The following is a 12,128-nucleotide window of genomic DNA, read 5'->3' as shown; positions in this document are numbered from 1 at the left end:
AAGTAGACAAAAATGAAGCGAAACTTTTTAAAATAAAAAATAATAACATTCGAGATTTACTCTTTATTTTCATTGGCTGCCGATAAGTCGTCTCTTTTACCGCGATTGGTTATCATTGGAATATTGCACGTCATGATTTAAAAGGATCGCGTTAATCAAAATATATTTAATGCAAATTTATATGTTGCAAAAAAATATTCTTCTTTCGCTTATTCGAAGATACATTATAGATATCATAACCTAAGTCAAGCTTATTGGATCTTACTTATATCTTTGCGACGTGTGTGGTATGGTTTACGAGGTGTACCTTCTTATCGAAAATATTTCCAAAGATCAGTATAGAATTTATATCGATTTCTATCGTATTTCCCATCTATGATAAAATGAAAATATCCTCTATAAAGGAATAATAAAAGGGATCTATTTTAAAGATTCGAAAGGATATATTAATACTTGAGAGTATTGCTATTAATTATAAGATTGAAAAAGAATATTACCAATGAGTTTCATTCTAACGGAAGAGGAAAGAAGAATCTTCGATTTATTGAGGTTAGAAGGATGTTGTTTAAGATGTTGTTTACGCTTCACCGGATGCAGAAATGCTAAGTATTATCAAGATCTTGCCGAATTGAAGAACCTTGTATGTTGTTTATTTCAAATTTATTTCATATATTAATGAGTCATGAGTACTTAGTTTCGTAACGTATGATTTATTAGGTACAGTATTCGGAGGTAAATAAATTATACGCCAAGGAACAAGCCCTTCCATGTATCGCATGTTTAGGCATTCTTCAACCTAAAGTAGAAGAACGTGTAATAGAAAGAGTAAGTCGATGGTAAATATTTACCAATTATTACTTTCTCAATGAAAAGCATTAGAAGTGTAGTATAAATACACATGTGTACGCACCTACGAGGTCTATATTTTTTTCTTTTTTTCCAGATTATAGAAGAAGTGAAGAAGCAAAACTACGATTGTTCGACCTTTACTTGTGCTTTAACCGTACCAATATCTTTGTGTCTCAGAGAAAGATCATTGCACATTTATATCGCCAAAAAGTTTAATCTAGCTAAACCAGACTTTACCAATCTCAAATACAAAACTCTTAATGTTAAGGACATATGGAAATGGATTGCACTTCCTAGATTGGAAGATACCATAGGAAAACATCCAGATTTAACGAAGCCATCTCCATTTTTACTAGAAATTTGTTTTGTATATGCCTGCGACGAAAATGAATGTTGTACATTGTAAGTTATCATTGTTAACATGTCTATATTATTATTATTATTATTATTATTATTATTATTATTATTATTATTATTATTATTTAAAATACTTAACCTACAAATATATTTATATATTTTTTCAGATTAGACAAATTGGGAAATAATCATAGCAAATGTTCAGATAAGAAAAGAAAGTATGATTACAATAAATACAGTAGAAAACACATTGAATCTGTGATGTCTAGTACAACGGATGAAATATTTGAAAAGTATTATCTATTTCCACCAGCTCAGCCAGATTCTTTTATAAATATTGGAAATGTTTTGTGCTCTCACAGTAGCATCTTTGTAGGAGGTAATTAACTATCTTAATAATTTTTTTAAAAGATAATCGAGCTAATTGTGTTATTCCTTCATTAGGACGCTATAATAAGCTTTCGCGACAGCTCAGTCAAACGCCTTGGTTCATCAATGGGGAAAAAAAAATGGAAACATCTGTGCAAGACATATTATGTGAACCTATTGCTAAAGCCGTTAAAGCCGAATGTAACTTGATAGTTTAATAATTTTAAAAATATTGTCATATACGATTATGCGCTTTATCTAACGCACCACATATATATATATATATATATATATATATATATATATATATATATATTTATGCACGTTATCCGTTTTCATAGCAATCAAATTTTTATCTTCTGGAAGAGAAGACGTTGATGTAAGAAACATACATTCTGGCAGACCGTTTGCAGTTGAATTAATAAATCCTCGAATAACAAAGATAACTTCTGAACTTTTATCGAACTTGGTTACCATCATCAATGATAGTTCTACGCAAGTTAAAGTAACGAGTAATTTGAAATTACTAACGAGGTGAGTATCTCGATAATTGGGTATATACGTGTATCCTATACTCTTGCACATTTTGTACGATCTGTTTCTAGGGACGATTTAAAAAAATTAAAAGAAGGTGAAAATGTTAAAACAAAATTTTATCGAGCACTTTGCGTATGTCGCAGAGCACCACAAGACGAATCAAGCCTTGAAGCTTTAAATAAATTAAAAAACGTGAAAATAATTCAAAAAACACCGATCAGAGTTCTTCACAGACGTCCATTGACTCCCCGTGTACGTTTCATATACGACATGCGTGCTCGTTGGGCGAAACCGCAAGAATTACCGAACACACCCATAGACGATAACACTTTTTTTGTATTGGATGTAAAAACCCAAGCAGGTACTTATGTCAAAGAATTCGTTCATGGAGATTTTGGACGAACAAAGCCAAGTTTATGTGATCTTTTGAAAACGGAAGTAGACATTGTAGCATTAGATGTTACAGGCATCAATTTAAATTGGCCATAAAAGATTGTAGAATTTAATCCTCCTTCTGTCCATCTTATGGAGAGGACTTATAAATTTATATCGCGCGTTACATCGCATCTGTAATAGTGTATAAAAATGTTACGATTTTATACAAGAGGACGTAATAATATATATATATATATATATATATACATACGTATAAAAATAATTATGCATTTATACAAAATGAAACATAACGCGACAACTATCGATCCATTATATTATTACTTATATTACTTTACATGAGACAATGTTTGTAAAATATCATTATGGATTATCCTTATGTTCTTGTATCCAAAAATGTTTCTTTACAGCTGCCAGTGATATTCTCTCAGAACCTTTCCTTTTGATTAGCTGATAATTATTAGAAAAGAAACGTAAATAAAATTTTCATATGGTGGCAATTTAGTCTTAAATTAAATGTGTTACCTTTGAAATAAGATCTTTGGCACCGGGCGTTATTTGTTCTGGCCATTGTATATTTAAAGTCTTTATTTTAACGTAAGTTTCTTGTTGAGAATCGCTGAGGAACGGTGGTCTGCCGACTAGAAACTCATAACAAAGTATCCCGAGGCACCAATGATCGACATATATATCGTACGTTTGACCAGTCACCATTTCCGGAGGTAAATAATCCAATGTTCCACATAATGTACTTCGTCTACGATAACATATTTAAGTTACATATCGTGGAAATGACATCAGTGATGAACATCTTTTAGACTTACTTTGACGAAGGTGCATGAACCGACCATCCAAAATCTGCTAACTTTACGTCACCGTTATACGTAAGCAATAAATTTTCTGGTTTTATATCCCTATGGATTACATTATTTTTATGGCAATATTCCAGAGCATCGGCTACTTGATACGTATACTTGGCCGAGCTAAAAAAAGAACAAAAAAAAACCCAATGAGAAAATGAAAATATCATTCTAGTTCGTCATAATAGCCAGTTGTAATATTATCCAAAATATATACAGATGTTCGTTAAATCTTTCTCCGGGTTGACGCTTTAGCTCTTTATAAAGTTCTCCTCTTGCAGCAAATTCTAATACCAAGTAAATTCGTTTGTGGTCATGGAAATAAGTTAGCAATTGAAGAATGTGGGGATGCCTGTAAAGGGAAAAAGATGTTTAATTTGTAACTAAACGTTTTAAATTCATCATCGATTTACCGTAAATGCGACTGTATCTCAATTTCCCGCATAACTTGTTTCTCAACGCGACCCTTTATTAATTCTATTTTGTAAAGAGTTTTTAAGGCAATCATATAACGAGTAGTCTTTTCTCTAGCAAGATAGACTCGGCCAAACTTTCCACGTCCTAGAGGAGCCCCAATTTCAAAATCATTCAAGCTCCATTGATATCTGCAAAGTGGAAAGAATAAAATTACAAAATTTTCTTTTTTATTTTCCCGCATCAATTGGGAATAAAACTTTATGAAACCTTCGTGTCGTACTTATGATCGCGCCCTTCAATATGCTCTTGCATTTTATACAATGTGTTTTGCGCCATTTCCATATATTCTGGAGGAATGTTTGAAGATAATTTTAAATTTTGGAGCATCAAGGCCATCTTATCGTTCACTTTTATTGCTCGATTTTCTGAAATAAAAGCAAAACGTGCAAGCAGTACCGTCAAGCAATATTTATTAACTGGCTAACTCTGAGGACACAATGTAATGGAACGATCTATATTTTCTAACGTAGATCTTTAAAAATCTCCTTAAAAGAAATAATGGAGAAACTTGATTCACTTCGACAAAAAAAAAAAAAGAAACTTGATAAAACTCGAAAAAGAGAAAAGGACGCGACTTCTTACCACCGACGAAACGTCCCTCTATAACTGATATTTCAAATCTACCTTTCTTACGGTGCAGGATATTCAAATGTTCTAACCGCCGTTACAGGTTAGCCAACGGTGAAGAAAGAAAAACTAGTAGTAATAACACCAAGTAGCGATTTGGTCAACTAGACTAGATGTCGCTATTGATTTTCTAACGCCCTAAATTCACAGGGACTATAAACATTCCATTACGATTCGTATGAGTCGTCATGTCTTATGGCGAGGCGTGTCCTGAAGGGTTTGCATGGATTTAAATGCAGACATTTGTTTTTTCTTCTGACGCACAATTAATTACATTATCATCGAAAAAGTTTGAACTAAGTAAGTAATCACATTGTAGTTGGAAATATTCAATAAGTACGTAAAATGGCTATTGTTAGATATGATTTTGTAAACTAGCACTTTGTACTTTTATAGGAGAATAAAGGAATAATAATGAATTATGGAAAGAGATCGCCAAGTATGGGAACGCCCTCGGTATATTCCCACGTTACGTCCAGAAGTAGCGCGAATCTCAGATCTTCCAGATCTGTGCGTAGCGTTAAAATACCTTGGTATCAAAAGCCAATATTAAAGCACGCTTACATATTAGATATTCAAAGGGGAGCTATGCTCATAGCCGTATTTTCATTGGTATTTATTCGACGACGTCAATTTCTATTTAATTATTTTACATTTATATTTGATATAACGAATTTAATATCTTCCCTCAGTGTTTGTCATTTTTCACCATATGTACCGCAATATTTGATATCTATTGTCTTTCGCAAGCTACGCCTGGTTCCACTCATTATGGATATTACATCATATCGTATGAATTTGTTTATATTGGCAATCAACACGGTAGTGATATTATTTACATCCATTTGACGTCGCACTATATAATAATCTTTATAAATATTCATGAAATATTAACAAGCTCCTTTGATTTCAGTTCGTAATGCTCTTATAGTTTTTGCATTATTCTCCATGATGGGCGGAGTAGTTGTTTTTATTACTTCATTGATGCTTATTACTGCATTACGTAAGGAATACGAAAAGAGAATGATACCATGGTTGTACAGTTTCGCCGCATTTACCATATTCCGTCTCTTTGCTTTCCTCTTCTTTAGTATCGTCAACGATTTGATATTTGCATACAATATCATGATATGTTTATTGTGGATATTATTTATTTCATTTTCCGTCTACGGATGGTTAATCGTATATTCCCTGTATATCGAACTAAGCGACCTCACTAGATTAGAAGATTTAGCGCACTTGAGGGTAAGAATAATTTAATATTTTTATAATTGACGCAATATAATTATAAATGATCGCGGGCCGATCATTTATAAACCAAAAATTGAATGACAAATGTCTCTACCAATTTGTTTTAGATCGGTACTATGCAATCTCTAAACGCATCGACGACACATTCTATCGCTGGTTCTAGACCTACAACACCGCATAGCACGGTGTCGACAATGCCGGTCAATTGATATCGGTGTCGTATTATTAATGGAAAGAGAGAAGTCGTATGCTTTTGACCGAATGCACCTTTCGTGCATTCACATTCTCACTCGAGAAGCTCAATTCCGTCCAAATATATATGATATATCTATATACATACATACATACATACATACATACATACATACGTTTACACAGAGAGAGAGAGCATCGTATTGAAGTGTACAAGTAGTTAGTATTAGAGTGCCGATGGCGATATCAAAATAATATCTTAAAGTATGTATTACACATTAAACAGTTGTATTTTGACAGATTTTTATAAATACGTTTGTATATTTACAAAATTTCTACGTATTACCAGAGTGATATGAATAGATATGATTTATTTCCCCGCTATTGGACAATAATTGCGAGTGGTCAAGATAGAGTGTTAAAGATCATAAGATCAAAGGATTTTTAATAATTATGATATATATAGTTTTTATTTGTGTTTGTGTATTTTTGCTTTGGCATTTTTTAAAAGAAATATTTGTATGGGAAATTATAAATCCTAAATTGCGCGCATTATTCTTGACCATGTGAAAAGACGCACACAATCGATGCACCTGCGTGCTCGAGTTAAGAAAATATTTTATTAAATATTTTCCAAATCGTCCAAGTGCTGCCTAAAATGATGAATGTTTTCAAAACTTGATGCATCCAGTACAATCTATAACATAAAAAAAAAAGATGAATTAGTTTAATTGGAGATCTCTATATTGATTAAAGGGAAAAAGAGAAGAAAAGAAGATTAATAAATGTCTTTAAACGTGATCTTGCAACGTAATAGATCGTAGTAACGTAATAGTAGATTTACCTTTTCCATCTCAATTTACTGTTCTCTAAATTATCTGGATCTTCCTTGAATATATAAAGGCGTATTCCTTTAATATAATTTCGGAAATAAATCTTCCAATCAAAATTTGTCATATTAAATCTAAAAAGTTGTTGATCCTTCGAATTTAATCTATGCCACATGTTTTGTACGTTGTCGTTGATAAATATCCAATTTCCGGTGCTGAAGAACGATATGACATCGCAAAAGTTGGTAATTTTTCCTATTATTTTTCGCATCCTGTAAATCATTAGAATGACATTCTTGACGAGATCGACTTCGATACAATTGAGTACGCTTAATTAAGATGATTTGGTATACCTTGGTTTCTGGCCGACGCAGACTAACGCTGTATCTATAAGAATCGCTGGTATTAAGTGAAGGAATATAGACAAGAATTTGTAGAGCGACTTATATTTGGTGGTTATGATGCTTGGATACCAATACATAGAGCTCGGTGGATAGTGAGCAATGTAAGGGTAAGTCCATTTATTATACTCGTACCATGTTAGAGGTGCATCCACCGATGCTACGACGTTATATATGAGCACGTCATTTCCTTTTCTTTACGGAAAGGAAAAAGTCATTATTAAAAGTAACGCGTAATAAAAGGAAATAAGATTGATGGACATTACCTATTTGTTTGCATATAAATGTCCCATGCGGATACGATCAAGGTATTTATGGTGATATCGACGGGTATTATATCGGCGATACTATTGGCATCGCACTGCATCACCCTTAAAATACCGGTTGTAACGGCAACGGCAATTCCGTTTGGTCCATAAATGTTGTCAAGCCATCCTTCTGTAGGTTCATTAGCCGTCGATATGACTGCGAGATCAATGGACACATTCGTTCTTGAAATTTAATCAACGAAAGACCTTGGGCAATTAGATTCTATTATTATATCCTTATTTTCTTGGGGGAAAAAGATCGCCCTTTCGGACATTGAATGTGTATAGTAATAAATCCGTACCGAAGAAATTTATAGACATCGATTATCTCGGTATTTCATTCGTGATCTGTATTTATATCGAGTTTTTCGAAAGGCCCGTCTCAGAGGAGTGGACGACATCGATTTTGGGGTTCTCATCGGCGTTAAAGATTCGAGCGACATTCTACTCATAGTGGCCAGGTCCTCCTCGAAATCGGGATAATCTTCAGGATACATGGTTTCGAAAGGCACGGTATAACAAACGATTTGTTTCTTAGGATGGCCGACCGTATAAATAAGGGCGCATATGAAAAGGATACTTCTGCCGAGAAGCGTAAGAAGAAAAATACCGATGGCCATTGTGATTTGCCACAATAAGGAGACAGTCCCGGTTACGAGGTACATGCCGATCGCCAAGCACATTTTTTCCGCGATTATTTATTGATCTTTTCTTTTTTTTTCGTGTTTCAGATTTTTAACTCTGCCATTTTAGAAAACAAAAGGGTACCTCCTTTGGAAGAGGAAAAACAAAATATGGAAAAACAAAATATGGCAACAAGGGGTGACAACATTTTTCAAAATGTTGTTCCTTTACCAAACAAAAATAAGTAATAGGTATATTTATTTACCTATAGCAGGTCGAATTATTCCTATCGGTAGATTCCCGTGTTTCTCTCTTATAAGATTTTCCGCCATAGCTTTTGTGAATGTGTACGTGTTCGGCCATATTTTCTTGATGCTGCGAACGCGATAGAAAACAACACATTAAAATACCGCGATGTAATTGTCAGCACATAAATATATCTACCATAGTTACGTAATACATATATATATATATATATATATATATATATATATCTTACCACTGAAACTTATTCCCGAGTTCTTCTTCCGACAATTCGTTCGTTAATCTCATGAGTTCCTCGTGATTAATGGAATAATTGTAAAAGCGTTCTTCGATTCGTTTTTCAAAGCAATTCGCGTAGGCCGTCGATACGTGAACCAATGCCTGGAAAATATCTTTTCGTTTTATCCTCGACTAGATGCGAGCGCACGTTGTCTTCGCGATGGATCAAGCGGATGGAAGGTTCTTGAAAGGGGGAAAAAAAAGAAGAAGAAGAAGAAGAAGAAGAATAAAGGAGAAAAAGAAAAAGAGGAAGAAGAAAAAAAAGGGGGAAAAAACAGCGAATAATATTTGCCATTGGTTTGTTCCTCATTTGCATTCAGTTTGTTCCTCTCAAGTTTGAACGTTGAAGCGTCGACGAGGGTATGACTAAGTAGTTACATAGTACATACTGAACGATGGGCTCAAATAATAATATTTTTGAAAAAGAAAAACGCGCAGAGATAATGCGTGAAAGCGCGCTACGTAGAGTTAGCGAATATTTGTCAAAAGAGAAAACGCGCGATACGTGTAAAAAATAGAAAAACAAAAAATGATAAATATAACGAATGTTACCTTCAGGTTCGGCATAGATTTGCACAATTCCAATAGATCATTGGTACTACAAACGTTTATTATAGTTGCGAGCTTCAGTTTCTCGTTGAATCGGACCGTTGCTGCCACGTGAAAGACTATCGACACCTAACAATATCAAATAAAATAGTAGTGAAATAAGAATAACGGTTTTCAGGCCTCGTCGTTCCACATATTACAATAAACGAAAGATTTCTTCTCCAAGACGTTCACCTCGTTTATGAGCGTCCTACGATCTTCGGCCGAAATTCCTAATTCCTCGACGCTACAATCTCCGCATATGACGACGATCTTATCGCGATACTTTGGTACCTCTCTCTTTATTCGATCAAAAACCTGAAATACATTTTCAAATCAATCTTTAGACATACCTTTTTATCGTCCCAAAGAAGATTTAAAGAATGAGCTCGTTCGATCGGCACTTACACGATCCTGGAAGAGTTCTTCTATCCGAGCTTGCGTATTTTTTCCCTTTTTTGGTCGCATCAGCAAGTAAAGACGAGCAACGTTAGGGCAACTTTGCAAAAGTTTCTCTATCAAGATTTTCCCTAAAAAGCCTGTACCACCTGAAGAAAAGAAAGGATATAATAAAAAGGAAAAATAAAAAAAAAAACAAATGACAAAATACGATAGTTTCGTTCGGATATTCTTATTTATTTTCGTCAAAGCGATACCCGTTATTAAAATCCTTTGTCCAGCGTAAAATTCTTGTATCGGTGTCCCGCGCCGAATTTTCTTTTCATCGAACTTGAGATCCGAGATATCATTGTTATTTGTCTCTCCCAAATCGGACAGTTCCATTTTTTTCTTTTTTTTTTCTTCTATATGAATAAAAAAGAAAAAAGAAAAAGAAGAAAAATGACAATCAAAATGAAACACGTAAAATGTGTATAAAATCTCTTCGCCTTAAGATATAACGTTATATTATACTTTGACATTGATTATATTTAAATTTACGCGTGAATATTTCAAGAGCCTCAGAAGAAGTTGAAGATCGAGGAAAAAAAATTAATGATGCAATTTTTTCCCTACCTTTTTCAACGTTGAATACATTAGCGCTATTAGGGTAATGAATAAAAGTTAAGGTTATATCACGCCTATCTATATAAATTTTTTATCGGGATGAAATTAGCCGTATGAGTTATTGAATTTATGTTTCGAATGCACATAGGTTTTTATGTTTCGAATGTCTTGATATTTTTTCTCAAGACTCTTCTCTATCGACGAAGATTTTTTTCTTTGACCTTAGTTGCAATTAACGCGGAATCTTTATACAATGATCTTAACGATTCGCGAAGAGCATTTGTCTTCTTTCTTCTTATTCTCATTTTTTGGCTTTTCTCTTGGAAAAAAAAAAAAAAAAAAAAAAATGAGAATTACGTTGATCGCGTAAGATCGCAATCTTGCTGCGCAATCGATTGAAATGTTGGTCTCCGTGTCAAGGGCGCATGGAAAACTAGCTCTGAGAGCTCTCAAAGAAGCCTTTGCTTGCCGTATCCGACACGTTCAATGAGATTCTATGTACAGTTATGAGCATCACCGTTATTCAGAAACGAAACTAACGGTTATACTTCTACCTCTCTCGACCAAACTCTAGACATTTTTAACCACGGATAAGTAAAAGAAAAAAAAAAAAAAAAAAAAAAAAAAACAACAAAATGTTATAGAACGTTATAGAAAAGAAAAAGAGAATAATTAAAAAATCATCCGAGCGATTATGTGTTAAAATGCATCTGCACGAATATTATGCAAGGATCGACGATTTTCTGAATCGGTCAAGACATCGATTGAAAATTCGACCGACTTACGCTCTACGTGCGACTTATGAATCGCAATGCGTCGTGAAAGTGTTACTAACATCGTACGACGTATGTCGTAAGGAGTACCTCTATTCTACCTTCGTTCCACTCATTTGCCGATTCGGTGACCCAACTCGTCCTCTAATCGTCCGAACAATTTTATTTAGATTTTCAGCATGTCGCACTACTTTTCCCTATTCTTTTCGAGCAGACTTATTTGCGACAGGCAAATTTAAATAACTTGATTTTTCTTTGATGTTGCGTATCAAGATTTAAATGACATATCCAGATACGAAAAGTAAAGATTTAAAAGAATTTCGTAGTTTTGCTATCCCCACAGAGATTTATGAGATGAAGATGGCCGACCGTTAACCTTCGTTTGATCACAATGAAACACGCACGACCTTAAAGCGAAAAAGAAAACAACGTGACGAGCGAGGAAAATGGACGCAGCTTGTCCGCGTGTAATACTTTCTCGTTCGAAGAATGTACAACGCGTCATCTTTCTCGTCAATGTACTTTGAAAGCACTTTTATTCTTTCTTCTTATTTCTACGCCGTTTATTTGGTAAAAATTAATCGAAAAGAGCCTTTCTTTGACCAAAGATACGAGAAAAAAGAAAGAGAAAGAGAAAGAATCGTATAGAATTAAAAATTACTAACTTGATACGATTCCTTGTCCTGATTCAAGTCCAATGATATTGAGGAAAGGTAGCAGAGGCGGATACGAGAACGGTACCAAGTTTCGAAGAATACTGAACGTCGATATGTGATTTTACGCTTATTCCCCGAATATATATTTTTTTTCTTCTTAATCTTCTCTTTTCATACGCCTTCTCCAATGAAAGACTAAAATCGACTCTATCGACTTTTGATCTCATTAATCTCAACACCGCGTGTTCCCACTTTCGAGCTTTCAGGCTTCCCTTTCCTTTCCTTCTCTCTCTCTCTCTCTCTCTCTCTCTCTCTCTCTCTCTCTCTGTCTCTCTCTTCTCCCCACCTCACCCACGTATACTTTCTTTCGTACTTACTCGCCGTAACTTCACAAAAGTCATGTATGACTTCATCTCTTCAAGACTTTTCGCTTTTTTATTTTAGTCAACGAGTTAAAGCACGAAACCTTGAATTTTGATAACTCGAAT

The 12,128-nt window shown here is 34.2% G+C and overlaps 4 protein-coding genes across 6 annotated transcripts; 2 read left to right on the top strand and 2 right to left on the bottom strand.

The window, feature by feature from the left end:
* Positions 1 to 73: 73 nt before the first annotated feature.
* Pus10 (Pseudouridine synthase 10) lies at positions 74 to 3,416 on the top strand. Of its 2 annotated transcripts, none has more exons than XM_035883027.2 (8): positions 74 to 640; positions 718 to 825; positions 944 to 1,251; positions 1,374 to 1,585; positions 1,651 to 1,776; positions 1,917 to 2,109; positions 2,181 to 3,227; positions 3,324 to 3,416. In XM_035883027.2, exons 1-7 carry the CDS (start codon positions 500 to 502, stop codon positions 2,599 to 2,601), a joined length of 1,509 nt encoding a protein of 502 aa, XP_035738920.2. In that variant the 5' UTR covers positions 74 to 499; the 3' UTR covers positions 2,602 to 3,227; positions 3,324 to 3,416. The 2 variants fall into 2 exon arrangements, with proteins under 2 accessions (XP_035738920.2, XP_035738921.2); XM_035883028.2 differs by having other exon boundaries at positions 618 to 640; positions 718 to 836.
* On the bottom strand, positions 2,845 to 4,528 carry aurB (aurora kinase B). Of its 2 annotated transcripts, none has more exons than XM_035883069.2 (7): positions 4,425 to 4,528; positions 4,063 to 4,207; positions 3,779 to 3,970; positions 3,583 to 3,717; positions 3,330 to 3,488; positions 3,031 to 3,262; positions 2,845 to 2,955 (listed from the first exon to the last, which is right to left on the bottom strand). In XM_035883069.2, exons 2-7 carry the CDS (start codon positions 4,176 to 4,178, stop codon positions 2,869 to 2,871), a joined length of 921 nt encoding a protein of 306 aa, XP_035738962.1. In that variant the 5' UTR covers positions 4,179 to 4,207; positions 4,425 to 4,528; the 3' UTR covers positions 2,845 to 2,868. The 2 variants fall into 2 exon arrangements, with proteins under 2 accessions (XP_035738962.1, XP_085513856.1); XM_085657730.1 differs by having other exon boundaries at positions 4,467 to 4,486.
* An 85-nt stretch (positions 4,529 to 4,613) lies between these two features.
* pasi2 (Protein) lies at positions 4,614 to 6,210 on the top strand. The gene is made up of 5 exons (XM_035883074.2): positions 4,614 to 4,769; positions 4,866 to 5,081; positions 5,162 to 5,291; positions 5,383 to 5,714; positions 5,828 to 6,210. Exons 2-5 carry the CDS (start codon positions 4,884 to 4,886, stop codon positions 5,927 to 5,929), a joined length of 762 nt encoding a protein of 253 aa, XP_035738967.1. The 5' UTR covers positions 4,614 to 4,769; positions 4,866 to 4,883; the 3' UTR covers positions 5,930 to 6,210.
* A 92-nt stretch (positions 6,211 to 6,302) lies between these two features.
* LOC118448993 (fatty acyl-CoA reductase wat-like) lies at positions 6,303 to 11,759 on the bottom strand. Its single transcript, XM_035883018.2, has 11 exons — positions 11,650 to 11,759; positions 9,863 to 10,009; positions 9,615 to 9,754; positions 9,402 to 9,524; positions 9,171 to 9,296; positions 8,575 to 8,720; positions 8,341 to 8,450; positions 7,410 to 7,608; positions 7,096 to 7,338; positions 6,757 to 7,014; positions 6,303 to 6,609 (listed from the first exon to the last, which is right to left on the bottom strand). The coding sequence occupies exons 2-11, from the start codon at positions 9,987 to 9,989 to the stop codon at positions 6,519 to 6,521; spliced, it is 1,563 nt and encodes a 520-aa protein (XP_035738911.1). The 5' UTR covers positions 9,990 to 10,009; positions 11,650 to 11,759; the 3' UTR covers positions 6,303 to 6,518.
* Positions 11,760 to 12,128: the final 369 nt, after the last annotated feature.

The sequence above is a fragment of the Vespa mandarinia genome, chromosome 6 (genome assembly GCF_050613455.1).
Source record: "Vespa mandarinia isolate Hongniang chromosome 6, ASM5061345v1, whole genome shotgun sequence".
Taxonomy (NCBI): Eukaryota; Metazoa; Arthropoda; class Insecta; order Hymenoptera; family Vespidae; genus Vespa; species Vespa mandarinia.
Note: the sequence above shows the minus strand (reverse complement) of the source record. Positions and strands in the feature narration are given on the sequence as shown.

What these genes read in the sequence shown, in the direction of transcription:
- Pus10 (XM_035883027.2), top strand. Translation starts at nt 500, where the DNA reads ATGAGTTTCATTCTAACGGAAGAGGAAAGAAGAATCTTCGATTTATTG. An exon ending in CAGTAGCATCTTTGTAGGAG is followed by an intron (nt 1,586 to 1,650) that starts GTAATTAACTAT and finishes TTCCTTCATTAG; the next exon opens with GACGCTATAATAAGCTTTCG. An exon ending in TAAAGCCGTTAAAGCCGAAT is followed by an intron (nt 1,777 to 1,916) that starts GTAACTTGATAG and finishes CCGTTTTCATAG; the next exon opens with CAATCAAATTTTTATCTTCT.
- aurB (XM_035883069.2), bottom strand. Translation starts at nt 4,178, where the DNA reads ATGGCCTTGATGCTCCAAAATTTAAAATTATCTTCAAACATTCCTCCA. An exon ending in GAAAGATTTAACGAACATCT is followed by an intron (nt 3,489 to 3,582) that starts GTATATATTTTG and finishes TTCTTTTTTTAG; the next exon opens with CTCGGCCAAGTATACGTATC. An exon ending in CCAAAGATCTTATTTCAAAG is followed by an intron (nt 2,956 to 3,030) that starts GTAACACATTTA and finishes AATAATTATCAG; the next exon opens with CTAATCAAAAGGAAAGGTTC.
- pasi2 (XM_035883074.2), top strand. Translation starts at nt 4,884, where the DNA reads ATGAATTATGGAAAGAGATCGCCAAGTATGGGAACGCCCTCGGTATAT. An exon ending in TTATATTGGCAATCAACACG is followed by an intron (nt 5,292 to 5,382) that starts GTAGTGATATTA and finishes CTTTGATTTCAG; the next exon opens with TTCGTAATGCTCTTATAGTT. An exon ending in AAGATTTAGCGCACTTGAGG is followed by an intron (nt 5,715 to 5,827) that starts GTAAGAATAATT and finishes AATTTGTTTTAG; the next exon opens with ATCGGTACTATGCAATCTCT.
- LOC118448993 (XM_035883018.2), bottom strand. Translation starts at nt 9,989, where the DNA reads ATGGAACTGTCCGATTTGGGAGAGACAAATAACAATGATATCTCGGAT. An exon ending in ACAAAGGATTTTAATAACGG is followed by an intron (nt 9,755 to 9,862) that starts GTATCGCTTTGA and finishes TCTTTTCTTCAG; the next exon opens with GTGGTACAGGCTTTTTAGGG. An exon ending in CTCGGGAATAAGTTTCAGTG is followed by an intron (nt 8,451 to 8,574) that starts GTAAGATATATA and finishes TCGCGTTCGCAG; the next exon opens with CATCAAGAAAATATGGCCGA.